At 42.8% G+C, this 27,056-nt stretch overlaps 1 protein-coding gene across 2 annotated transcripts in view; it reads left to right on the top strand.

The window, feature by feature from the left end:
- The window catches only part of LOC145353912 (uridine-cytidine kinase-like 1), a 122,166-nt gene extending 95,623 nt beyond the window's left edge, over nucleotides 1-26,543 (top strand). For both annotated transcript variants that reach the window (XM_080204892.1, XM_080204893.1), the window contains exons 9-15: nucleotides 8,912-9,010; nucleotides 13,310-13,403; nucleotides 15,454-15,516; nucleotides 18,697-18,819; nucleotides 19,997-20,104; nucleotides 23,390-23,546; nucleotides 25,524-26,543. In XM_080204892.1, the coding sequence (XP_080061018.1) occupies nucleotides 8,912-9,010; nucleotides 13,310-13,403; nucleotides 15,454-15,516; nucleotides 18,697-18,819; nucleotides 19,997-20,104; nucleotides 23,390-23,546; nucleotides 25,524-25,570 (691 nt within the window). In that variant the 3' untranslated portion in view covers nucleotides 25,571-26,543. The remainder of the gene's footprint in view (nucleotides 1-8,911; nucleotides 9,011-13,309; nucleotides 13,404-15,453; nucleotides 15,517-18,696; nucleotides 18,820-19,996; nucleotides 20,105-23,389; nucleotides 23,547-25,523) is intronic.
- The last annotated feature ends 513 nt before the right edge of the window (nucleotides 26,544-27,056 follow it).

The following is a 27,056-nucleotide window of genomic DNA, read 5'->3' as shown; positions in this document are numbered from 1 at the left end:
GCAACTTGGATGTTTTGAAGTGAAGCTTAATTTAAATTATTTCCCTTATTCCTTACCTTGCGAACAATTCAACAGTTTCCTTTCTTACATTGGGAACTTCATGGCTGATTTATAGAGAAAGGGGTTCATTGTTCCAGTAGCTGTTTGCTGCTTCTGTTGCTTTTCGCTTGACATGAACTGGTTATAACAATTGCAACTAATAACTGGACTTGGATTTGGCTGAGATTTGACCACATGTGGCATAAGTATTTCAACCCTAATCAGTACTAAATTTGTAACTAAATCTGAGCTTTCATTGGAAACGTCTTGTTTATTTAGATCTTCAAAAAGAATCTGAAGCACCTCGACTTATAAACCTATTTTTATTTCACACCTATGCTCATGATGTGGACCCAAAAGCAAACTTTATTGGCTTTAGTTTAGGGCAGCAATTGGGAAAACTGATGCCTTAACACCAACCCCATAAGAACACGTTCTACACCAGTGCGCAAGTTTGATTTACTGTCCCACTGAAAAAAAGAGAATGATGCTAAATGTATTTAGAAATTCTTAAAATAAAAGTACCAGAAAAGAAACGGCACAGGAATCCATTCTGCCCATCACCTGCAATTGAATTTTCCTGCCCTTTTTCTCCATCCATTCATATTATCCTGTTTTGAATGCCCATCCAGTTCCATTTTAATAATATTCTAGTCTCTACATTATTAGCGCATGCAGTAACAAACATTTGTAGCAACTTCCTCCCTCCCCTTCTTCCAGCAATGTCTCTTGTTGCCAATTCATCAAGTGACACAAACAGTCTGTCAACATTTACCATCTCAAACTTCACCTTTTCTGCTCCCAGTATTTATCAATACTGGATATTTAAGCAGATTCCTTAGTAATTAGAGATCTTGGAACTTATAGCCTCAGTTGCACACTGTTAATGATTGACTGTACCTCTAAGTGTTAATTGGATTCAGCTGATGTCTCAAGAGAAAGGAAGGTCTTGTGGAATCTGAAAATCCATGCTACTTTCATTTCTCAATAAAGCAACATATCCACAGGGCTGAATCAGGTCTTGCCTATGTTCAGTTGAGTTTCAAGTTATTAATAACATATTACTGTGGTTTGTTAGCTGAATTGGACCATAACAATAAAGAAAAAGTGACACGACTTCAAACAGGAAAACACAGAGACATCCGTTAACGTATTTCAGCTTTGTCTTGCAAGTGAAAGGGCAGGGACATCTGCCCTCTGTGTGTTTGTGTGGCTAACGCAAATACATCGCCATAGTATAGCAAGTGGTGGATATTGTGAATATGAATGATGCATATAGTGTAGATCTTTTAGTGGAATCAGAATATTTACAGAAAGTGCTTATCTTGTTGAGTGACTTTTCTTCCAATTTTTTTTAAGATTGTATTTGAAAATGATGGGTTCCTAATCTTGGAATTTGGATAGATGAACCGAGCTGCTGTGTTGAAGTATTCTGTCTCCAACTTTGCTGCTAACTGCATTATCATTTGCAGTTTTCTCTCATCTCAGAGCGAGCAACAATATCAAAAATAGCTCTCAGTTAACAAAAATCAAAATGAAGCATTGCCTGGTGTAGCTTAGGAGCACCTTTCTGAAGAGGAAGACGATGAGCTGAGAAGACACACAATTCACTGGTCTCTCTTTGCCCTGGGCCCATTGAGCTTTTTCTTTCCTCACGCCTTTTCCAAAGTCAATGCAATCTTTTCTTTTATTCATTCTGTTTTAAAATGATGCTTCTGTTCTCTCCTCCGCCCCCTCCCCCATGTAAAAGCCAAGTCTCTAGATCTTAAACTGCATTAATACTGTGTAGGCGGGCTGGAAGGTAACCACGAAGGCAAAGCATAACCTAAAAAAAAGTCTTGCCTTAACTTGTCCTTGAGTGTTAAAGAAACAATTGTCACTGCGAACCACTTAAGCTTCAGCTTATTAAGTATAGTGGGTTTTGTTAGGAACAAACGATGCATAAATCATCAGTAAAACCTGCAAAGAACTGAAATGAGGCTCTAATCCCGTAGTGAAGAGCAAGCGAGCAAATGTGCAGTCATAAAGCCAATAATTGAAAGGGAACTCCGGTGCATAGTGGAAACAAAATGCCACCTGACCTAATTTTTTTAGATAAGCCACCCAGCCCATCTTTATCGTATCCAAAACGATCAATATTGGGCATCAGCCTCCTACCTCCACAACCTCAAAAATTATTACAAATTAACAAATGTGCCTTGACCTTGATGCATTCCCAACATGTAATTTTCCATTCTCCATCTAATATTGACAATGGGCTAACTTTGCCTCATGGGTGACACCAGTTGTGCTACTTGAATCCCTGCATACTAATGAGCTTTACGTCCCCATGCTAATGAGCTGTAGGTCCAAACTTTATTCCTCATTCTATCTTTCCATAAGGCTTTAACTTGAGCTGAAACTTGCTTACTTATGATTCATCTCCAGTATCTCCTCTCGTTAGTCATAGTTATTGAATGAGTCTCAACATATGCGACATTGTGTGGCTGAATCTGACCATGTTTTCAACAATTAGCTCAAGGTGCACTTTCTGCTGAAGATAGTCAGGAAGAAGAGAAATGCAACTATTAAGACTGGGCATGCTTTCCAATTTACTTTCTCCCAACATGGGTATAGTGAGGTCAACCATAGCTGCACTCTGCAGCCTTAATATGATGAGTGAAATCAATGCAAATTAGTATTCAATAGGTCACTATAGTCTATTTACTCACATATACTGTGGGCTAGTTCAGTCCCAATTACATAACACCCTGCATTTAGCGTCATGGGGGCAGTTGTTCGATAAGTCCTTTGTTTCAATTGATGACAAATTGAAATTGGGATATAGAATAGCATCCATTGTATGAGGTCCCAAAGTGATATACAACATCATCAACACAATGTGATGTGAATTGGAATGTTTTAAGCATAGACAGGGTATAACACATCCCTAAAATGCCTGATTTCTTATTTTGTAAATCTAATTTTCTGGAAGCGTTTAATGGGAATTTACTAACAAAGCAGAACTCACGCATTTGCAGTTTATTATACTGGGTTTCACCTACTGAAGATGCATATGTAATCGCTGAACCTTGAAATCATTGTCAAACAACTGCCAATATCACTTGACTTAAGGCTGACATTTCTATCAGGATTCCACAATTCAATTAAGATATATAGGTTTAATTTCATCTGCGCTTTGGTTATTTTGACCATGTTAGGCCAGTTAACAGAAATTTTGAGAATTTAAGGGGTCCACTAGGTTTTTTCCTAAGGTCTTTTAATTGTGTCCACATTTACAAATTGATAGCAAGCAAAGTAAGTACTGTTTAAATGTTTCATCCATTTTTAATGTAAAATAGGGGTGTGGATTGCCTGAATGTGGTTAACTGAGTGATAAGAGACATCTAATATTTTGTGTCAAAGTTCACTATTTTAACCAAAGTGTTAACCCATCTAAAATAAACTGGTCCAAATAGTCCACTAAAATATTAGTGACAACAAATTTGGCACGTTTAAGAGTTAAAATTGAATATAATTTATAATAATTTCCAGGCTATCATATTGCATTTCTTATTCTATCATATTAGCCACATAAGAAGGCAACAAACAAGGGATATCTGATGCAGCTTCCCTTTACCGTAGGATGTACACATGTTGTTCTACATCATGAGTATAATGTGGGAAATGTAAAATTACCCAGATTGGCAGGAGGAATAGAAAAGGAAATTATTAAACCATGAGAGGCTTTTGGCATACAGAGAGAATTAGGTGTCTATGCACAGAAATCACAAAAAAAGTTGTGTAGTTGCTGCAAGCAATTAGAAAGGCAAATGTAAGTTAGCTTTTATTACAAGGGGGTGAAGAGTGTAAATATAAGAAAGTCTTGTCACATTTATGTAGGACTTAGAGGATGGCAACTTACTGCAACTCCTGGCACCCGCATGCATAGTGAAGGGGAAGGTGATGGCCGAGTGTAGTATCGCTAGACTATTAATCTAGAAACTCAACTATTTGCACAATTTTGATTTCCTTAATGAAGGACAAACATGCTTATCTCAGGGAGAGTACAACTGAGGTTCACTATCTCCGGGAGGGTACAACTGACGTTCAGTAGTCTGGGAGGGTACAACTGAGGTTCACTAGATTGGTGAGAGTACAACCAAGATTCACCATCTTAGGGAGAGTACAATGGGGGTTCACTATACAAAGAACAGTACACACAGGAACAGGCCCTTTGGCCCTTCAAGCCTGCTCTGAACACGTTGTCCTATCTAGACCAACCGCTTATATCCCTCTATTCCTCATCTGTCCATGAGTTTAGATGTTGCTAATGTATTTGCCTCAACCATCTCACTTGGCAGTGCATCCCAGGCTCCCTCAACCTCTGTGTAAAAAACTTCTCCTGCACATCTCCATTGAACTTTTCCCCCCTTATCTTGAACTTGTGCCCCCTTGTAATTGTCATTTCTGTCATGGGAAAAACCTTCCAACTGTTCATCTTATCCATGCCCCTCATAATTTTATAAACTTCTATCAGGTCGCTCCTCAGCCTCTCTCTTTCCAGGGAGAACAATCCCAGTTTATTCAATCTCTCCTCATAGCTAATAGCCTCCATATCAGGCAACACCCCAGTCTCTCCCTATCTTAGAGAGAGTACAACCGAGGTTCACTAGATTAATTCCTGTGCTGAGAGGCTCGCCTATGAGGAGAGGCTCAAGTGGAATGTGAACTTTAACAGAATGAGAAGTGATTTCATTGGAATTGATGATCCAGATCTGTGGCCAGTGATCAAGTAACAGCACGTGGCTGCCTACCTTGTAAATGATGCCCACTGTGACCCAGTAATCACTGTGGTGTGGATTTCATCTTTCCCGAAGTTAATCTGACCCAGGAGCTAATCACGGGAGGTGTCTGGTATCCAGTAACACTGTCGCATTGTCATCAAGCAGGCTAAGCAGCCAATGACATAGCAGCAATCCAGGATGTAAAATGCACGAATTATCCTTCAATTTTTAATCATTTTACAGGAAGCACAGTAAAAATTGGGATATACATATGAGTTTTAAGCAGGCACTAAAACATCATAAACTTGAGAGAGTATTTTTATTATATTAAAAATGGATGAACATTCTTTCACAATGGAGAAATTTGACATTCCATAAATAGAAATTTAGTGTTTCAGGAACAGACAATTTTCTCAGCAGTAATTATGAAGTTACTATACCTTTCAAACTGCTCAGTACATCTCTGCAACAAAGTGGAACTAAGAGCATAAGCGTTAGGGTTAGGTGGAGTGGCCATGCTAAATTGACCCTCAGTGTCGGAGAATTAGCAGGGTAAATATGTGGGCTTGTGAGGATAGGTCCTGGGTGAGATTGAGGTCAGTGCAGACTCAATGGGCTGAATAGCCTCCTTCTGCACTGTAGGGATTCTATGATTCTATGTGGAAATTCCCATCAATTCAAATGATTTCAGCAGATTTCCCTCTGCAGTGCCTTTGACAGTGTGCCCTCGGGGAAGCATATAGGGAATCACTGACAGCAACTTCTGATTGTCACATTTAATATTGTTATTCTTTTGTGGGACATTGGCGCACTGGCTGACCAGCGTTTAATGCCCATCCCTGGTTGCCCAAGGGCAGTTGGGAATCAACCACATTGCTGTAGCTGTGGAGTCACATGTAGGCCAGACGTCAGACCTCAGATTTCCTTCCCTAACCAGTGAACCAGTTGGGTTTTTCCAACAATCTGCAATGGTTTCATGATCATTAGTAGGTTCTTAATTCCAGATATTTTTTATTGAATTCACATTGAACCCAGGTCCCCAGAACATTAATTGAGTTTCTGGATTAATAGTCTAGCAATGCCACCCTAGGCTATCGCCTTGCCCTTCACTATGCGTGTGCAGATGCCAGGTGTTGCTCTAAGTTTGGGTGCTATTCTGGTTGGCAGTTGGTGACTAGTGGAATGCTGCAGGGATCGGTGCTGGGGCCTCAACTGTTTACCATTTACATAGACGATCTGGAGGAGGGGGCTGAGTGTAGGGTAACGAAATTTGCTGATGACACAAAGATGAGTGGAAAAGCAAATTGCGTGAGAAATCTGGATAGGCTGAGTGAGTGGGCGAGGACCTGGCAGATGGAGTATAATGTTAGCAAATGTGAGGTTATCCACTTTGGTAGAAGTAATAGTAGGATGGATTATTATTTAAAGGGTGAAAAGCTGCAGCATGCTACGGTGCAGAGGGACCTGGGGGTCCTTGTGCACGAATTGCAAAAACCCAGTCTGCAGGTGCAGCAGGTGATCAAGAAGGTGAATGGAATGTTGGCCTTTATAGCGAGGGGGATAGAATATAAAAGCAAGGAGGTCTTGCTGCAACTGTACAGGGCACTGGTGAAGCCGCAACTGGAGTACTGTGTGCAATTCTGGTCGCTGAATTTGCGAAAGGATATATTGGCCTTGGAGGGAGTGCAGAGGAGGTTCACTAGGCTGATACCAGAGATGAGGGGGTTAGCCTATGAGGAGAGATTGAATAGACTGGGTCTGTACTCGTTGGAGTTTAGAAGGCTGAGGGGGGATCTTATAGAGACGTATGACATAATGAAGGGGCTAGATAGGGTACAGGTAGAGATATTCTTCCCACTTAGAAAGGATAGCAGAACTAGAGGGCACAGCCTCAAAATAAGGGGGGAGGGGGGGGGGGGCGGTGCAGTTTAGATCGGAGTTGAGGAGGAACTTCTTCACTCAAAGGGTGGTGAATCTCTGGAATTCTCTGCCTGTTGAAGTGGTGGAGGCTACCTCGCTGAATATATTTAAGTCACGGGTAGATAGGTTTCTGATAGATAGGGGAATTAAGGGTTATAGGGAGAAAGTAGGAAAGTGGAACTGATCCACTTCAGATCAGCCATGACCTTGTTGAATGGCGGGGCAGGCTCGAAGGGCTAGATGGCCTACTCCTGCTCCTATTTCTTATGTTCTTAAGTTTCACAGTTTTAATAACAGAAATCTGGTAGTTTCGCCACCATTACAGCTGTGAAATCCAGGCCAGAAAATGCTTGAGAATGCTGGATAGAGTTGATGCTCAGAGGCTAATCCTCCAGCTAGAGTCTAGAACCAGAGATCAAAGTTTCTGTATAAGGGATTGGAAATTAGCACTAAAATGAGGAGAAATCTCTTTACTTGGGGGTCAACCAAAGAAGGATACATAGTTTTGAAGATGTTGAAGATTTAGATTGGTAGATTATTGGATACAAAGTGAATTAAAGGATATGGAATCAGGTGGGAAAATGAGACTAAAGGTCACCCATGATCTAATTGAATGGAGCGGGCTCAAGGAAATGTCTGGGTTATTCCTGCTCCTGTTTTACCCAGCTGCCAATACAAAAGCCAATCTAAAGGAAGCAGTTATTAAAGACTATGAGATTAAACTGTAAAACCCACCGCATTTGTTACATTTTCAGGGTAGCAGATAAAGGACACTCAAAGACCAGTTTCTCAGAATACTTAAAAGAAATTGCACCTCAAAGGCCCCGGGGAATTATCGTTCCGGATTTAATACAGACCGCCAGGGTGAACAGGTCTGCATTTCCGCGGGGCAGACAGCACATCCCATTTCTGCCGGCGGGAAACCTGACCCCCATCGAGCCTTTGGTGGTAATAGTTTGATGTGGTGATTTAGCCCGTTGGCTAATTAGGCTCAGAACTAGTCACCTGAAGATCATTATCCCATGCTACCCTCTCCTCACTGGTGACTCCCTCCCTCCTTGCCCCCATTTCCCCATGTCCCTCACTGGTTCTAGGCCTCTCCCTGTCTGCATTACGAACAGGAGCTTTCATTCCCAGTGATGCTAACGGGCACTGGAGAGCTTCCAACAACTGATTGTCCACAGTGGGCTTTCTACCACTGTGGTCCTATATCCTAGAGAAAATCTCACTCCGGGCACTCAAGCACTCGATCCACTTTGGAATAACTAAATCAGGCCCATTGTTTGGACCCAAATGACTTGGCCATCAAAGTAAAGGCTAACACTGAGAAGTTTGCTGAAGATTACTTGCTAATAATTAAGGGGATTAAGGGTTATGGGGAGAGGGTGGGAAAGTGGAACTGAGCAGCGACAGATCAGCCATAATCTTATTGAATGGCGGGGCAGGCTCGAAGGGCTGGATGGCCTACTCCTGCTCCTATTTCTTATGTTCTTATGTTTTTAATAATCTTCATTGTTAAGGCCATCATTTTGGACCAACAACATTGGTCTTCTTGCTTTCTCATCTCCCAGAAGATGACCAAGACTCATTTTTTAAATCTCTTTGTCTCATGCATTAATTTTAATGTTTTAGAACATGCCCGAGGACAGAAACTATCTAAATGTCTACATCGCTTTAGAAATTGACAAAAAGCTGGCACCAGGAATAGTTTTAACTTTGGGGTTGATGGAAAGTGGGCGATATAACATTGACTACATGTTAAACCCTTACCCTACTATTAATTTTCACAATAAGATCGAGAAAGTCAATTAACATGTAGCTGATTTGATATCACTGGCTTTACATTTGACACCAAGTCCAAATTATCCCTGTGCCACCCCATTATTTTTTGAAAGCTGCTGCTTTGCTTTTAGTGATTGGGCTAAAATGTACAATATTTGATTGGAAATTTCTGTTTGCTTTTTAGTTATTCTTCCAATAGTTTATGTGTTCTTTGTTCAAATTTGCGCCAATTGTCTTCGTTTTAAGTAAAGATCTTTTTTTTCACTCAAAAGTCACAATTTGATCTAATTCCTGCTGCTTTCTGGCTATTTGCATAATCTAAGAAGCAAACTTAATATCCGAGAGTTTTGTAATTTGTCTAGTTGAAGTTCAATAACGTGGTTTTCCTTGCTGTATTACTTCAGGGCTACCTTGGCCTCTGCCCACCAAGCACAACCACTGCCAAAGACATTGAGCGTGCTGAAAAGCACTCCGCAGGTACAAGGGATGCACACATTTATTAGGTACTGTATCCTTTTAATACTATTTTCCTTCCAATTCCTCCTTTACACTAAATGTTGGGTTCCCTAGCACTTGGGGAAAATTATTTGTCCTCCTCCAAGAAGACAGAACTAAAATAGTTATTTAATTGCTCTGCCATTTCCTTGTTCTATGTTATAAATTCTTCTGTTTCGGACAGTAAGGGACCTTCATTTGTCTTCACTACTCTTTTTTATATATTCACAGAAGCTTTTACAGTCTACTTTTATGTTACTTGCAAGCTTACTCTCATACTCTATTTTTCCCCTCTTAATCAATTTTGTGATTCTCCTTTGCTGAATTCTAAACTGCTCCCAAACCTCAGGCTTGCTACATTTTCTGCCAACTTTATATGACTCCTCTTTGGATTTAACGCTACCCTAAATTTCTTTTGTTAGAGCCGGCATTTATTCCGCTGTTCCTCTGTTGATGATTTGCAAGAGATGTTCTATAAATGCAGGTTGTTGTAGTAGTGTAGAGTTTTACACATGAAGGAGTCCAGTCAGTCTGTCACGTTTATACTTGCTCTCTGAAAACATCACCCGACTAGTCACATTCCCTTTCCCTGTAAGCTTACTTTTTTTTTCCTATATCTGCTCCCCTTTCAGAGCTATGGTGTAGTATTGCCAGAAAATAAAGTCCCTTATTTTTATAAAGCTTTCTGAAATTTAAATGAGATGGAAAAATAAAACTAGACTCCTGTATTCTTCCAAGTCATTGACAATCCACTCTTCTGGTAAAGAATTTGTTTGAGAGGTTAACCTATACCTCGGTTTATTATTTTGTTAGCACGTCCATCCATTGACATACCTTTTACAATAAACAAATTAACTATCAACTTGGCTTAATGTTCACCCGAAGTAAGAAGTGAGCTACTGTTGCTGAATAAGATGCTGTTTCTGACCTTGAATAATTTGAATAAAATGATCATTACTGAGGCTGAAAAACTGCAAACAAGAGATTTTTCAATGTCCTTTTGGCTGTTCTATTATTTTATTACACAGGACAGAATACTTTAAAATTATTTGTTTTATCTGTATCCTTACAAAGATACACATTATTTTAACCCTTGAAAATAATTCCATAGGATGCCTGCAGTGTAGAAGGAGGCCATCCTGCCCATCGAGCCTCTATCAACGACAATCCCACCCAGGGCCTAACTCCACATGTTTACCCTGTTAATCATCCTGACACTAAGGGGCAATTTATCATGACCAATTTACCATGGCCATCTAACCTGCACACGTTTGGACTGTCGGAGGAAACCGGAGCACCCAGAGGAAACCAACACAGGGAGAACTTGCAAACTCCACACAGATTCTCACCCGAGGCCAGAATTGAACCCTGCTCCCTGACACGGAGCAGTGCTAACCACTGTACCATGTGCCATATATGCCATATTTACTATATGCCAGACTACTGATGATACTCCACTAGATGCCTGCATATCCAAGAGGCCATACACATTCACTCATATTGTTTCTCATTGTAATTGTTTCTTAAGTGGTTCTAGAATTTTTAAAAATATGTATTTTTATAGAAAGTTTTTTATTTTCAATGACACAACAAACTCTCAAGGATTGCTACAGTACAGCAATATCATTTTCAAATGAGTACATGTAGGAAAGACAGAAAAAAAAACACCTTGCCCCCCCCCCCCACCCCCTTCCAGGCTCTGCCCCCATAGGCCCTTCTGACAGTGCCAAGGTGCCAGGCTGGCACATCCCAAGGGACAACCCCCCCTTGCCCTCAGCCTCTCGGAGGCCTCAGTGGCCTCTGGTTCTCCTGGCGAGGGGAGCAGCACTCCTGCTCCCCTCGCCAGGAGAGAAGGAGGGTGATTTTCCCAAAAGTGCTGAATTGGCGGGAAAACTGTTCTAGATCATGACAGTTCTGACAGTTCAGCTTCTCACCTGAATCTCCACAGTCTGCAATGCAGAGAGCCCAGTCGGGAATATCATTAAAAACCCGGGGGGGGGGTGGCAGGGTGGGTGGAGGTGGGCCGGTGGGGGCAGGGGGGGGGAGCACGACCTATTCATGCCGGAGTTTGACAGTTCTGGAGCTCTGTGCATGTGCAGTGGCCCCAAACCGTCAAACTCCCGTTTCCTGGCTACCCCGATCACTGGCCAGCCCAGGACCCTCACCGTGCTGTCTCTCCAGCACCCCCCACAGCTCGATTTACGACCCTAACAACAATTTCTAGGCTAACGCTGACACCCCACAATCCCAGAGCCCCCCCGCCAACCCAGGCCCCACCTTACAGTAATGGTGATCCCCCCCACCCCTGACCTTCCTACACCCTGGCTGACACTCCCCCGGGGAGACACACAACCCCGCAGCAGACCGTGCCCCCCCCCCCCCCACCTCAGCCCACTCCAATCGCTGCCCTCCTTCCATCCCAGACCGATTCCCATGCAGGGTGGTAGCAGCACCCCCGCCCTCACCAATCGCCTCTATGTCCCACCCACAATAGGCCCCGTGCCCATTGGCACTGCCCGATAATCAATGGGCAGTGCCAAGGTGGCCTCTGGGCATGGGCATTTGCCCCTTGGGCAGTGCCGGGGGCACAGGCTGGCACTGTCAGGGTGCCCATGCCCAAGGGGCACCACCCCCAGGCCGCCTGGTGCCCTGGGGGGGGGGGGGGGGGGGCCTAATTGTCCCCTCTTCATTTTGGCAGGGTCCCCCGAATATGGGAAACTAGCCTGAACCCCGCCAGAATGAAGTACTCCAGGTGGGATGAGGGATTTAGTGGGGACTTGAAAGGTCCCAGTAATTAGCAAACATACATATTTAAAATAGATTAAAAACAGATTTAAATGACTTACCTGCCTTCCCGCCAGCTTCCACAGTGGTCTGACCGGCAGCTGTTCGCCGGCTCTGGGAGATGCGCGTCTCCCGACTGGATCCGCCAGAAAAGTGGCGGGGCGGCTGGGAGAATCGCGGCCCAGGTGTTGTTGTCGCCGGAGAGAACATCCCCTGGCGAGGCTGTAAAGACAAGTGAGCCCGGATGATTAGGCGCCAGGATCAGTAAATAGATGCAAATTAATATTTAAATAAATGCCAATTCCGGTAAGATCGTGAGAGCTGAGAAATTGGGCATGATCCTGATTTCACGGCTCTTGTGTGGCTTTACTGGCTCGCCCCAGTAAAACTGCAGCCAGGGTATATTACTCAGGACCTATCCCTGTAACTCCACACATTTACTTGGCTATGCATCTAACCTACGATTCTCGAGGCGGAAAGGGGCAATTCACCATGGCCAATCCACCTAACCTGCACATCTTTAGAGTGTGGGAGGGAACCAGAGCACCCGGAGTAAACCCATGCAGACACTGGGACAACGTGTAAACACCACACAGACAGACACCCAAGATCGGAATTGAATCACATGAGATTCCCTCCCTACAGCTCTACACATCTTTACCTTGCTTTCCTGATTTGACTTATTATTGTCACATGTATTACTATACAGTGTTTCTTGCATGCTATACAGACATAGCATACTGTTCATAGAGAAGGAAAGGAGGCACTGTAAAATGTAGTCTCACAGTCATAGCTAGGGTGGAGAGAAAGATCAATTTAGTAACAGGTAGGTCCATTCAAAAGTCTGATAGCAGCAGAGAAGAAGCTGTTCTTGAGTCAGTTGGTATGTGATCTCAGACTTTCCTTTAAGACACACCTTAAAACCTACTTCGTCAACCAAGCCTTTGGTCACCTGAAATATCTCATGTGGTTCAATGTCAGACACCCAAGGTTGGGTCCCAGGTGCTGTGAGGCAGCAGTGCTAACCACTGTGCTGCCAAAAAATAAAAGATGATTTCTTTATTTTACACATTGATAACGTTATGAATTTGGAGTGGAAATTGCACTATCGAGCACTGAGTCACTGTTTGATTTGCTGTTCTGTCCCAAGTGAAATCATCTCAAGCAAGTAGTCTTGTAAAACAACACGAGTTGATTCACAGAGCTCCAGTAAACATGCATCATTTCAAACCATGAACCGTGAGACAGATTTTCTTAGAAAAAATATAGCGTGTGCGGAGGCACAAGATAATCAAGTACTAGTGATACAGGGACTGAAAAGGAGAGAGACATCACAAAAGCCAGTTGGTAGTGAAGTTTTTGTTTAAACAGTAACTTCTGGTAAATGGCCAAATCTGCTCATGTTATGGGAATTGTCTCTTTTTGTACACAATTATATTAATGAGATGCAACTTATTCTTGTAACCACGATATGCATTTTCAGTTGGAGTACCAGAGAAGTAACCATATCTTTTTCTTTTCAGAAATAAAGACACAAGTCGAGATGAATTTATATTCTATTCAAAGAGGTTGATGAGACTATTGATAGAACATACACTTTCACTGTTGCCTTTCCGGGTATGTACATAAGTAACATACATTTTTTCAGAGAACAGGCAGGAGAATGGGGTTGAGAAATATATCAGCCATGATTGAATGGTAGAGCAGACTCGATGAGCCAAATGGCCTCATTCTGCTCCTGTCTCTTATGGTCTTATTACTGCATAGAAACTGGTTGCTCGGTTCCAGTGACTGCACTTGAATTGATTCTAATCCCACTGTACTGCTTGGTCTCATGAACTTAAATACTATTCTTTTTCACATATCTAATTGCCTATGTAGTTAAAATGATCATTGCTCCAATAGTGACAAATGCCAATCTTCACATGATGTTTCCAAGTGCATTACATTAAGGAGCAACAAGCTGATAGCACGAAGGGACATGTGCATGTAGCTTTTGAAAAACATGGAGGGAGGTAGCTGGAAGAATTGCCCCAATGGTCAGGCGTGTTTTGGTCAAAATTGCAGATGAGGGTACGGAGGACAAGGAGAAACTATTGTTAAGAGAAGTGGAGTTAAGATATGGTAATTCAAATAGTAGATCATTCAGATAGGATGGTGTGTGAAGCAGTAAGAGTATCTAAGTGAGGATGCAAACTTTGAAATGAACTCATTTTGTGTGTTAAAATGGCTGTGATACCAAAGCCCAAAGATTTCTGTGTTCTGTGTTCTGTGCTCCACATGTTTCTGCAAGTTACAACATTCAAGTTCTGGCTCCCCTTTAAATACTTTGCACTCCCTACAGCTAATCTTATAACTAACTTTTCAGCGCTCCTCAACCTTCCTGATCTCTTGCTGCCTTTTAGAATTCTCTTCCAGAGTTTTTGGATCTCTCCATGGCCTTACCTTCTGCATCTCTGCAATCTCCGTACCTTTCTGAGATACCTGCAGTCCTCTAATCCTGGCCTCTTGTGCACTCCCAGTCATAATTGCTCCACCTTTGGCGGCCATGCCTTCAATTGCTGAGGTCTCCAAGCTCTGAATTCCCTCCCTACAGCTCTCCACATCTTTACCTTGCTTTCCTGATTTGATTTGATTTATTACTGTCACATGTATTAGTATACAGTGTTTCTTGCATGCCATACAGACAGAGCATACTGTTCATAGAGAAGGAAAGGAGCGAGTGTAGAATGTATTGTCACAGTCATAGCTAGGGTGGAGAGAAAGATCAACCTAACGCAAGATAGGTTCATTCGAAAGTCTGACAGCAGTAGGGAAGAAGGTGTTCTTGAGTCAGTTGGTATGTGATCTCAGACTTTCCTTTAAGACACACCTTAAAACCTACCTCTTTGACCAAGCCTTTGGTCATCTGACATATTTCATGTGGTTCAATGTCAGATTTTGTTTTATAATACTCCTATGAAGCATCTTAGGACATTTCATTGCGTGAAAGGTGCTATTTAAATATAAGTTGTTATTATAATGCCCTTAAGCCTGACTAGTGTCATCATCACCATCACTTAGAAAATGAGATTTGATTGAAAAGTAAACTTTTGGAATATTTCAAACATATTTTCAGTTGTTAGTTTAAGAATGCGGAGACAGCATAAATCTGATAGAATTAATGTATAATTCAGTCATAACTTGTTGACCTAACTCATTTACTTTTGCAAGTTACATCTTTTATGATGAGATAAATTTGAGTTTGTCAACCATGAGATCAGCAGCCATGTTTTTAGACAGATCATTGTGCACTCGGTGGCACGGTGGTTAGTACTGCTGCGTCACAGCACTAGGGACCCGGGTTTGATTTCAGCCTTGGGTCACTGTCTGTCCGGAGTCCAAAGGAAAGTTTTGTACTTTCCTCCCACAGTCTAAAAGACATGCTGGTTAGGTGTGCTGGCCATGCTGAATTCTCCCTCAGTGTACCCGAACAGGCGTTGGAGTGTGGTGACCGGGGAATTTTCACAATAACTTCATTGCAGTGTTAATGTGAGCCTACTTGTGACATCAATAACTAAATTTAAACTTAAACTTAACTGTGCATTAGTGTTATGTGAGCAAGCTGGTATTATTCGTGTGTATGCTTCTCCTGATGAGAATACTATTTCCTGGTGTTTTGTGGCAGACATGCATGGTCCAGACATTGCAAGGAGAAAACTATGAAGGAAGAAGATTTGATGGCACAAGAGTAAGTATGAACGACATGTTGTGAATAATAGTTCACATATAATGCCATTTTACCATGAGCTCAATGTTAACAATCTGCTAGAAACTGTGCCAATCTTAAATCATTGTTTACCCTTTCTCAATAATTGAAATTGAACTATTTAAAAGCCTTGCATGGATCCAGAGTCAGCATTTGTCTGTGTTTTAGAACATAGAACATAGAAATACTACAGCATAAACAGGCCCTTCAGCCCACAAGCTGCGCCAATCATATCTCTACCTACTAGGCTTACTTATAACCCTCAATCCTACTAAGTCCCATGTACTCATCCAGAAGTCTCTTAAAAGACCCTATTGAATCTGCCTCCATCATCACCGTTTTAATTATCTTAACAATACCAGCTTGTATAAAGATCAAATGGTAGAATTAGACACGTCTGTAATGTGTAAATGAGAAATCTTGTGTTCAATAAACGACAATTTAGTGGCATCGCTTTGATACAGTTTGTGTGTAGGGTAACTATATCAGTGCATCAGCCAATCAACAAGTAGCTGTAAAGGTTATTTCTGAATTAGGAAATCAATAGCTGTTCAATTTTTAATTGGATAAATGGGAGAGAAGGAAGTTATTTTAGTAGCAGACAGTTTTGGGAGATTAAAGAGTTTATCAGAAACTGAAAGTCAAAGAAGAGGCTAATTAATTTGTCTTTCAATAACAGTTATGTGAATATGACTATCACCCACTTATACATGCTCAGTGATCCGCTTTTAATAGTGTGTGGAATTTTCCCAAACAAAAAGGAAGCGATTAGTGCAGCGAGCCAGGAGACTCATGTGGAGGCTGTTTCATGGGCTTCCGCTGGGCACCATGGCCTGTGTGAGAGTCCGGCCACCCGATTTCCAGAAATTGGCCCAGAGCTGTATAAATGATTTAAATTAGAATTTACATTTCATTAGCAGGCCCGGGACTGAAATCTCTGGGCCAACTTGAATCCCCTCTTCCCCCTGGCCGAGTATTTCACGCCAGCGGGATTTATATTAGCTTCCCACGTGCAGGGAGCTGGCAGCCCAACCCCATTGGAGTGAAGGGAGCCAGGAGCCCTCCCAGGAAGACTGGAGTGAGGGGGCGTGCCCCCCCCCCCCCCCCCCACCCCGTGCATTGCCAGCTTGGCAGTGCCAGTGGAACCCCCTGGCACCGTCCAAGGGGTAGTGCCAAGAGGGTTAGGCCAGAGGGGGTGGTGCCTCATGGGAGGGAGAGCTCAGTGATGTTGAGGATCCTACTGCCATTCTGCACTTGGCGATGACAGAGGGAGGGAAGTCAGCGATCAGGCATGGGAGGGGTTGTGTGCGCCAGTGATGCAGGGTCGCGAGGCCAGCAGTGCAGGGCTACTTTGCATGTGCTAATGTCACCTGCTTAGCACTATGCTGCCAGCCTCTCCAGCGGGAGTAGGCCCCGCCTGCTGATTTTCAGCTTAATTTACACTAGTACACTCTGCACAGAGTGTGGAAGATTCATTTTGAAACTCCCACTGAAAAAAACAGCATCATTTCCTCCAATTTTTACACAAATTCAACATTTAGAATTTATTTGGGAGAATCCCACCCACAGTGTCATAACAGTGTGCAAATGGTAATCCGCTGTGCCGGTCTTTTGGGTGAGCTCAGCCCTGCAATATTCTGCAATTCTGTCAATTTCTTTGACAGCTGGGGAATTTGTGCCAGTGGCGGGGCGGGGGGGAGTTACGGGGGAGGGTAAGTATGCCAGTGAAGCCAGCTTCAGAGTGCTTAGGCGCTCCAATCAGCTGTTGAACCGGGAGACCTCCTACCCCACCACCACCACCGCCACCCCCACATCAGCATATGATACACCCCCACACTGAAATGGGTCACTGGCATCGGGGCATCAGAACCCTCCCAGTGAGCCCCCTGCTGGACTCAACCTTCCCCCACTCAACCATCGTGGTCCCCTCCATGACCCCTCCCTTCACATAGCTCCCCGTCGTCGTCCACAGCCACTGTCATTGTGCATTGACCCATTGTCATATCCCCATCTCCACTCAGGCCTCACCCCCACTTCACTCTACACTCTTGGCACTGTCCCTGGCACACGTACAGTGCCCAACCAGGCACTGCCAGTGTGCCAGGTGGGAACTGACCCAGCCCTGCCCAAGTCTTCAATGGCCTCTGATCACTCCCTCCTCTGGCTTGGCTATGGAACCTGGTCCCTGCTACTGCAGAACAGTAACGATTCTCATTGGCGTGACATCTCACCGGCAAGATTGGAAGCATCAAGAGGGGGAAGGGGAAGCAGCCGTGTCAGTAATGCCATGCCAATGCAGGCGGTCTAATGGTCATGATCTTCATGCCCTTTCTGGACATGAAGTTATTCTCAACAGTTTCAATAGTTTAACATTTTTTTATATTCATTTGTGGGATATGGGCATTGCTGGATGGCCAGTATTTATTACCCACCCCTAGTTGGCCAGAAGGATAGCAATATGATTTATGCATGGCTAGGCATTGCCAGGGTACTGCCTGGCCATGTCCCTCTCCCCCAAAAGTTTTAGGCCTCGGGGGGTGGGGGAGCTCCCCATGACAGGCTCGTGTCTGGATGAACCTGTTGTAAACAGCACCAAAGTGATGTTACATCAGCAAGGTTTGAAATACTGTGAGGGGTCCATATATCGTGGGGGGCAGTGGGGGAGGGGCTGTAGTTGTATTAAAATGCAATTAAATGTATTCAAATCACTTTCATGCAGGATGGCGAAAATCACAATCCCACCGGTGAGATTTGCAATTTCTGGGTTTCGCCAGGCCTTGAGCCCCCTCCACCATTCCTGCAGATGGTGACCGCGGGCTCGAGTTCGCCCTCTCTGTTACAAACAGAATCCCCTTGCCTCCTTATCTGTGAAATGTGTGATATCTTTAACTGATATTAGATAGGTAACGTTAGGCTTGATTACATTTCTGGTACTATATCATTATGGGGATTCATGTCACATTTGGACTATAGCAGGACCAGGAACCCACCCCAAATTCTGGATTACATGTGGGCAACAGGTCAACAATGCTGTTTAGAAAGCCATTAATGGAACAATTAAACCAACAAAGTTCCTTTCAGTTCATTTGTTTAAAAAAATGAAGCATTTTGAGCTGGGTCTTTCTATTTATTGTCATTGTATTTTTTTTATCATCTCTAAAGATAACAGGAGTATCAATTCTAAGAGCGGGGGAGACCATGGAGCCAGCCTTACGAGCAGTGTGTAAAGATGTGACTGTTGGTAAAATCCTAATCCAGACTAATCACGTTACAGGGGAACCTGAGGTAAAAAAAATGCAGTTCCACTGTGTTAGTTTCGTTACCGGCCGTTTCCGCCAGATACCCGCTAGCGTGGCAGCCACCAGACAACTCTTGGTTTCGTTGACACCGTTAGGTTTCCACCAGTCGAGTTCGGAGCGCCAGGGGCAAATTCCCCAGCCGGTAGCCCTCCCGATATATTCCCCTTTTCTCCCGATCCCGATTGTAGACTTAGACGACCACGGGCTGTCTCGTTCGATCACAGTTTATTATACAATACAATCTTGCAAGATCGGGTGGGCTGGTGCGCACACCTTACATAGATTTACAGCACATTTTATACTGTTTTTTTTACACATTGTGATGGCTCATATTGTGTTATTCCCCCTTATTTGGCAGTTAACCTTGTTAACTTTAATCACTGTAATGGCTTGCATTGTGTTATTCCCCCTTATTTGGCTGTTAACCTTGTTAACTTTAAACACTGTAATGGCTTGTATTGTGTTATTCCCCCTTATCTGGCTTTAAACACTGTAAATGGCTTGTACTGTGTCATTCCTTCAATTAACACTCTCTCAATCTCCCATTCTGCGCTTAATCTCATCACTGTCCCGAACTCAGTCAACTGTCTGTCATGTGCCTCCCCCTTTCTGTATGTTGCTGAACTCGTTACTGTTAGCTCTTGCAGCCTTAAAAATTACATTACTTCTCACAACTGCATCTTTGTGCTTTGACTATATGGAATCATGTTTACTGTAACAATTAGAATTGAATCATAGAACCTCGACGGTACAAAAGGAGGCCATTCAGCCCTTCGAGTCTGGACTGAACAACAATCCCACCCAACCACCCCATGTATTTACTCTGCCGGTCCCCTGAGGGTACTAAAGGACAATTTAGCATAGCCAATCCACCTAACCTGCACATCTCTGGACTGTGGGAGGAAACCAGAGCACCCGGAGGAAACCCACGCAGACACAGGGAGAATGTACAAACTCAACATAGACAGTTACCCAAGGCTGAACCTGAACCGGTGTCCCTGGCGCTATGAGGCAGCAGTGCTAACCTTTGTGCCACCAAGCCACCCCAATCACTGTGTCGCCGTGCTGCCCATGAATAAGTCCATGCTATTAAATCTCTGTGTTTTGATGGACTGTACATTGTTACTGCCGGCTCTCAAAATGTGTTTTCTCTCAATTTGTAGCTTCATTATCTGAGACTGCCAAAGGATATCAGTGACGATCATGTCATTTTAATGGACTGCACAGTGTCCACAGGGGCTGCAGCTTTGATGGCAATCAGAGTGTTGCTGGTAAGAATGAACTTCTAGATAACATTAGATCCTTTTTGGAATATGTAACGTCTAAGTCACTTTATTTGTATCTTTTAATTTGGATTCCAGTTTCGAGGTATTCGTGAGCTGGCTCCTAGTCCTATATTGCTAAATATGATTCCACCACACAGTGTCCGACCCTTAGACCCAGTTTCACCAGGATCTTAACAAGTCTATTGCCAATCTACAAAAATTGCTTTAGCATCATAACTGTGAGGAGTTTGCTTATAAAGACTTCATTGCTATGGAAAACTCACGACTGGGGGGACAGTTTTCCAGGTAAGCGCTGGCAGCAGGAGGGCCTTGCTCTGCTGGCATGTCCTAGAAAATTACCTCTTAAATGTGGGACAGTTTCAACAGTTTAACATTTTTTTATATTCATTTGTGGGATATGGGCATTGCTGGATGGCCAGTATTTATTACCCACCCCTAGTTGGCGAACTGCCTTCCTGAAACATTGCAGTCCAAGTGCTGTGGGCCGTTAGGGAGGGAATTCCAGGATTTTGACCCAATGACTGCAAAGAAATGGCAATATATTTCCAAGTCAGGGTGGTGAGTGGCTTGAAGGGGAACTTGCAGGTGCTGTTCCTATGTACCTGCTACCTTTATCCTTCTAGGTGGAAGTGATTGTGGATTTGGAAGATGCTGTCTAAGGATCTTTGGTGAATTGCTGCAGTGCATCTTGTAGATAGTACACAGTACACACTACTGCTACTGAGCGTCGGGGGTGGAGGGAGTGGATGTTTGCAAATGTGGTGCCAATCAAGTGGGCTGCTTTGTCCTGGATGGTGTCAAGCTTTTTCAGTTTTGTTGGTGCTGCATTCATCCAGATAAGTGGGGAGTATCCCATCACACTCCTGAATTTGTGTCTTGTAGACACTGGGCAGGCTTTGGGGAGTCAGGAGGAGAGTTACTTGCCACTGTATTCTTAACTACTAACCTGTTCTTGTAGCCTCTCTGTTTATGCGGCAAATCCAGTTGAGTTTCTGGTCATTGGTAACCCGAAGGATGTTGATACAAGTGGTTCACAGCATACACAGTCACACCAGGTGACATACCCAACACAAACACCCTGGGGCAGGGGGCGGGGGGTTAAAGAGCACTAAAGCACTTAACCGGACAGCCAGAGTGCTTCCCAGGACCCTGAGGGCAGAAGGTTGTGCCCGAAAAGAGCTGCTGGCTAATCAGAAGTTGACAGCTGTATTGAACAGTCACGTTGGCACTTCCAGGTGGTGTTCGCTGCTGGTTCTACAAGTATCTGAGGCCTATTGCCAATGAATCCCACAGCATGTTTCCTTGGTGAGAAGGAAGTTGTAGTTTGGAGTGTGTGAGGTAGGCAATAATGGCAGGGTGGTGACTTTCAGCACAGTCCTCCCCACTCCTTACAAATGCCAGGTCCCATGTTCAGGTACTGAGTCAACTGACCCCTCAGGAGCCTACAAACAACCCGCTTTTTGGTAAATCAGTTGAACTAAATTAAACAAACTACAAAACAAAAAAAGGCAGCAGTGCCGCCCCCCCGCACCGCCCGAAAAAGAAGAGAATTACCCAAAACAAAAACAAAGCAGAAAGGAAACTTAAAACATCAAATCAAAATGTAATTAAAGGGGTGGATAATGCACCCCAGTCCCTGTGGTGCCCAACAAGCACGAAGACCTTGAGGGTGTCCTCAGACACTGCATGCTCCCTCTCCAGAGACACCTGGCTGTTAATATAGCCATGGTAAAGGGGCAAACTTTCGGGTCACACGACCCCCTCGGTTGCACACTGCCTGAACATGTTAATAGTGGCTCTGGCTAAGTCCAAGAGCAGGTTCACAAGGAGGTCCCACACCTTTCCCATCCCCCTCTGCAGCAAGTGCCCACAAATCAGGAGCATGGGGCTGAAGTGCAAACAAAATATCAATAAAAGATTTTTTAAATAACTAAAAAGGTAGTTCAACCTATAACAATTCACATAGACACAGTCCACCGACTCCACAAGATGCCTGCAAACAGCTCACACAAAGCTCCTTGCATGTGAGCCCTGCGTTAAGTTGCCCACTGAAGGGCCTCACTCTTGGCAGGGCAGGAAGGCACAGCAAGGGCCATGTCATGGATTTAATTGAGATGGAAGTGGAAAGGTGACAGGGTCCCCACACTCCACCCTTCCATCTGTTTACATGACCCCCTCACCACCAAACTGGCCGCTAGAGAGGGCATTAAATTCTGCCCCCTATCCACAACAGATCGCCTGGATTGTTAGTAAGTGAAAATTATTGAATAGATGACCAACACTGTGTAGATTTTTGGATTAGAAATGTTCATTTTCTTTAGGTGTGTGAGTAGTGTGATTTGTGGCATTAATTGGTGCTTCAGTGGGATATTTGTTTAAAATTGGAGGTGCCTGTATAAATAGGCAGCACAGTAGATTACATTATTTAACCCCAGTCATCCAAACAATTTAAACTATCAAAGCTGAATGAATTGATTGCAGCTATTCTTCCGAAATAAAACAAAATGATTAAACTGGATATACAGCTGTGTCAGCATCTGCACACGTGTGTGTTCTGAGTGGAACCCCTCACATTGGACTCAGTTATGACGAGGGACCTCTACCCAAAATGTCAACCTGTATTTTTTTTTCTTTAAATCTGCAGAGTAATTCCAGCACCTTCTGCCTGATGTCAGATTTGTAGGCTGGAATTCTCCGGCCATTCACGCCAGCAGGATTCTCCGGTCCCGCCAACAGCGCAAAGCCCTCCCGTGGGTTTCCTGCCGGCATGGAATGACAGCGCCATTGACAGCGGCGGGAGCAGAGAATCCCGCTGCTAACAAACAATGTGCCACCTCCCACTGAAGGCAAACACGCAGCTGGAAGGCCGGAGAATCTCATCCGTAATATTTGTGTTTGTTTTTCTCTTTCTGATGGCTATTGCTTCCTAATTTGCTCCAGGCAAGATAATCAAATGATATTTTTATATTTTTGTACAAAGTAAAGAACGCTTCCTGTTGAAATACTTTCCCCTTTTTACCATTGAGTGAAAAAGTGCATGATTTGAAGTTTTGTGATTTTGAGATTAATCTGCACTGCTAAAACACCAATAGCTTTTGAATGGGTTATAGGGCTTTGAGGAAATGTATTTGCAAAAACAAATACACAACCATTAGATGTTTTAATCCAATTTTGCAGAATGCAGTTTTAAGATGAGAAAGGATGGTTTCATTAAACTGATTTACGCTGTCTAACTGGTGTGCATCTGATTTTTGTCACGCCTCTCTGCAGGATCACGATGTACAAGAAGATAAGATCTTTCTCATTTCCCTGCTGATGGCTGAGATGGGGGTACACTCAGTGGCATACGCCTTCCCACAAGTAAAAATTATCACTACTGCTGTAGACAAAAAAGTCAATGATTTGTTTCACATCATCCCTGGCATAGGCAAGTATTTAAAATGAAAACTATTTTTATGACTCCATCAATATTGAAAAGAAACAGGTGAATATGTTTCCTATCAATATTTCCAGCCATTATGTGATCTACTTTCTGATCGGTAAACTATTTAACTTAAAGTTTATTTATTAGTGTCACAAGTAGGCTTATATTAACACTGTAATGAAGTTACTGTGAAAATCCTTGAGTCTCCACACTCTAGCACCTGCCCAGATACACCTGAGGGAGAATTTAGTATGGCCAATGCACCTAACCAGCATGTCTTTCAGACTGTGGGAGGAAAGTGGAGCAGCCACAGGGAGAAGATGCAGATTCAGCGCAGACAATCACCCAAGCTTGGGTCCCCGGTGCTGTGAGGCAACAGTGATTACCACTATGCCACCCCATTTTACCATTATTTAAAATAAATGGTTGAAGTCGGCCTAGCACAGAGAGTAATATTATGTGTACAGTCATATTGTCCAGCTTCAAGCAGTAAAAAGACAATGATGCTTACAGGCAGGGGATGGGATGGGTTATTGTGGAATTTCCAACCTTTCATTCCCACAGAGTCAAATTCACTGCATTTTCAACTCTGATCAGAGGATTTTCACAGTAACTTCATTGCCATGTTTATGTAAGCCTAATTGTGACAATTACAAGCTAAACTAAATTGAACCCTAACTGCCTTGCTCTCATTAGTACTTCAAGATCCGGGCCTTGATTATAAGGTAGTCCCCTTTATTTCCTACTTTTTTGGGGGGGTCTTTTATGTTCAATTTTTAAAAAATTTCTCCGACATGTTAATATAACCAAAGTTATATTTTATATGAGTTAATGTCATATTAATTAGCCAATTAAAGCTTCTTTCCAGGTTCCCTGATGTGTATTTCTGGAGATTCAGCAGCATGACATGGTGGCTGGGTTAAACACTTTACCCTCAACGGTTGCACTGTTTGGCGCCAGTGGAGTTGCAAACTTTGCCAGCCAAGACTGTTTTCCACCAGCTACGGGAAGCTGAAACTTTGCAACAAAATAAAGAACAGGTTGCAAAATAATTGCCACCTTATTTATGACAGCTTGTTAATCTGTCATTTCATTGTGCTTTTGTGATTGCCTTAACTTTGACCCTTTTCATAGAATCCATACAGTGCAGAAGAAGGCCATTTGGCCTCCTGCACTGACTCTCTGACAGAACATCTCAGCCAGGCCCAACCCTGTAACCCCATGCATTTACCCCACCAATACCACAACCTACGCAACCTGAGAACTGAGGGTTAATTTAGCATGGCCAATCCAACTAACCTGCTTTTCTCTGATTGTGGGAGGAAACCAGAGCATCCAGAGGAAAGCTCCACAGACATGGGGAGAACGACCAAACTCTGTACAATCATCCAAGGCTGGAATCGAACACAGGTCCCTGGCACTGCGTGGTAGCAATGCTAAACACTGTGCCACCGTGCCACCATCTCAATTTTCATTACCATCTCATCAACTAATGTTAAAAACTCCTTACACTTACCTAATCGAGATTCTGTCAAGATACCCTCCCTCTTTACCTTGGTTAAAAGCAAAATACTGCAGATGCTAGAAATCTGAAATAAGAAAGGGAAGTGCTGGATTAACTCAGCATGTCTTGCAGCTTCTGTGGAGAGAAACACAGTTAAGATTTTTGATCTAATTGATCCTTCTACAGAACCAATTCCTCAAGTCATTCCCTATAGAGTGTCTTTTCCATTGCTTCTATCTCCTGCCCATGCTGGGAAATCCATTCCCTGTCCTGATGAGATCAGGATTCTGAAATGAGAACACTCAAAACAAAATTCTCACAGTGATAACAGCTGTTTGACAGCCGCTTCACCATTGAATGTTTACTTGTTCCCCTGGTGTTGAGACTCTTTGCGGTGTCCTTTTCAGTTAGCATTCATGTTGTTGGAGGAGTTTTAATTTGAGATAATGGAATGTGGTACATTCTTCTCATTTCAGGTAACTTTGGAGATCGTTACTTTGGAACCGATGCCCCCGCAGACTGATGTGAGGATGATGACTGTGCATCATAAAGCTGCGCATTTTTTACTTCTGCACTTTCAGGCATTACAGATATTCATAGATCACTGGGTGAATTGAATGAGCTTCACACAAAGTGTTGGTCAGATGCACTTTGCAACCTGCATTCTTTAATTGTTATGGACGCAGCATGATACGGGTCTCGGATTGGATAAGCAAACCTTTGCTTTGCACCAAAAGTGCTGACTCTAAAAATTCATCCTGTTATCTTCTTTCTTTAGAGTAACTTGTTAGTTTACTTCCTAGCAAAATAAAAGAGTTTGTTGGGTGTGGTACCTACTAGCTAACAGTATCCTGCAGCCAACTAATTGTTTGTATACAAAATCATTTTTTCTTTGAAGAAAATGACTGCATATTCTTGAACTATTAGGAATAATGAAAATCTTTTTCAGAGCTATGGAAAGTTCACTTTTTTATTATTATCATTACTCCTTTAGTCGTGTAAATGAATTTTAATTTAAAGATAAACGAATGTAAGATTGCGCACAATTATTTAAGCATTCTAAAGTACTATTTAAAAACTTAATCCAGGGTCACAGCCTAGAAGATGTCCTTGCGAGTTCAGTATTCTTGTCACACTTAGTTTTATGTTATGGTATCACGATTAAATGCTTTCAATGTGTCCTTTTGTTTTGGATGTCACAAAACCACGGTTATTGCATTACACTTAGAGGTTGTTCCTGAGCACTTTAGAAGAAATTAATTTGTGCAATTTGTCATTCCTACGAAGAGAGTTAGTACGGATTTGAATGCATTGTAAATCAGTTAATACCTAAGAAAACATTCACTGTAAAGTAATATCTTCACTGTGACCATGGTCATTTTTTGTGTGACTATTAGTTATTAGCTATAATACTTGTAATCTGAAGTTGTTAAGGAATCCTGCCATTAAGATATGAAAATCTGATGTATTTTAAAATTAAAACCTTTATATTTTGATCTCTTGACTGTGTTTCCTTCAGCACTTCCGGCGCACATTGACCGCATACAGTTAACAAATCGCACATTGCAAACACTTTAATTTTCTGATAAATGGCTGGAAAAATTCCTCAGTATGACTTTGTTTGTGTACAAAATAATATATATTTTTAAAGTGAACAACTGCATTTTCTGAACCAGTAGGAAAAAAACCCTGTCAGAATTCTGGAATGTTCACATTTTTTATTATTATTATTACTCTTTTAGTGATGCAAATGATTTTTAACTTAAGATAAATTAATGTAAGATTGCACACAGTAAGTTTAGCATTCTCTAAGCTGTTTAAGCAAGACCACATGGAACTGAAGTAGAAAATCCAGGGAAGAAATTCTCTTCTCCATTGTGAGGGAAGGAAAGAAAAGGGCTAAATATATCACAGCAGCCCATTGGAACATGGAGCTGACTGCATGCACATCACTAATACAGGGATGCCTCCATGTGACTCCAGTCTCACAGCATGTGGTTGACTCTCAA

This window comes from Carcharhinus amblyrhynchos, chromosome 16, assembly GCF_965287045.1.
Source record: "Carcharhinus amblyrhynchos chromosome 16, sCarAmb.v2.hapA, whole genome shotgun sequence".
NCBI lineage: Eukaryota > Metazoa > Chordata > Chondrichthyes > Carcharhiniformes > Carcharhinidae > Carcharhinus > Carcharhinus amblyrhynchos.
The sequence above is the reverse complement of the archived record's forward strand: the minus strand, read 5'-3'. Positions and strand labels throughout refer to the sequence as shown.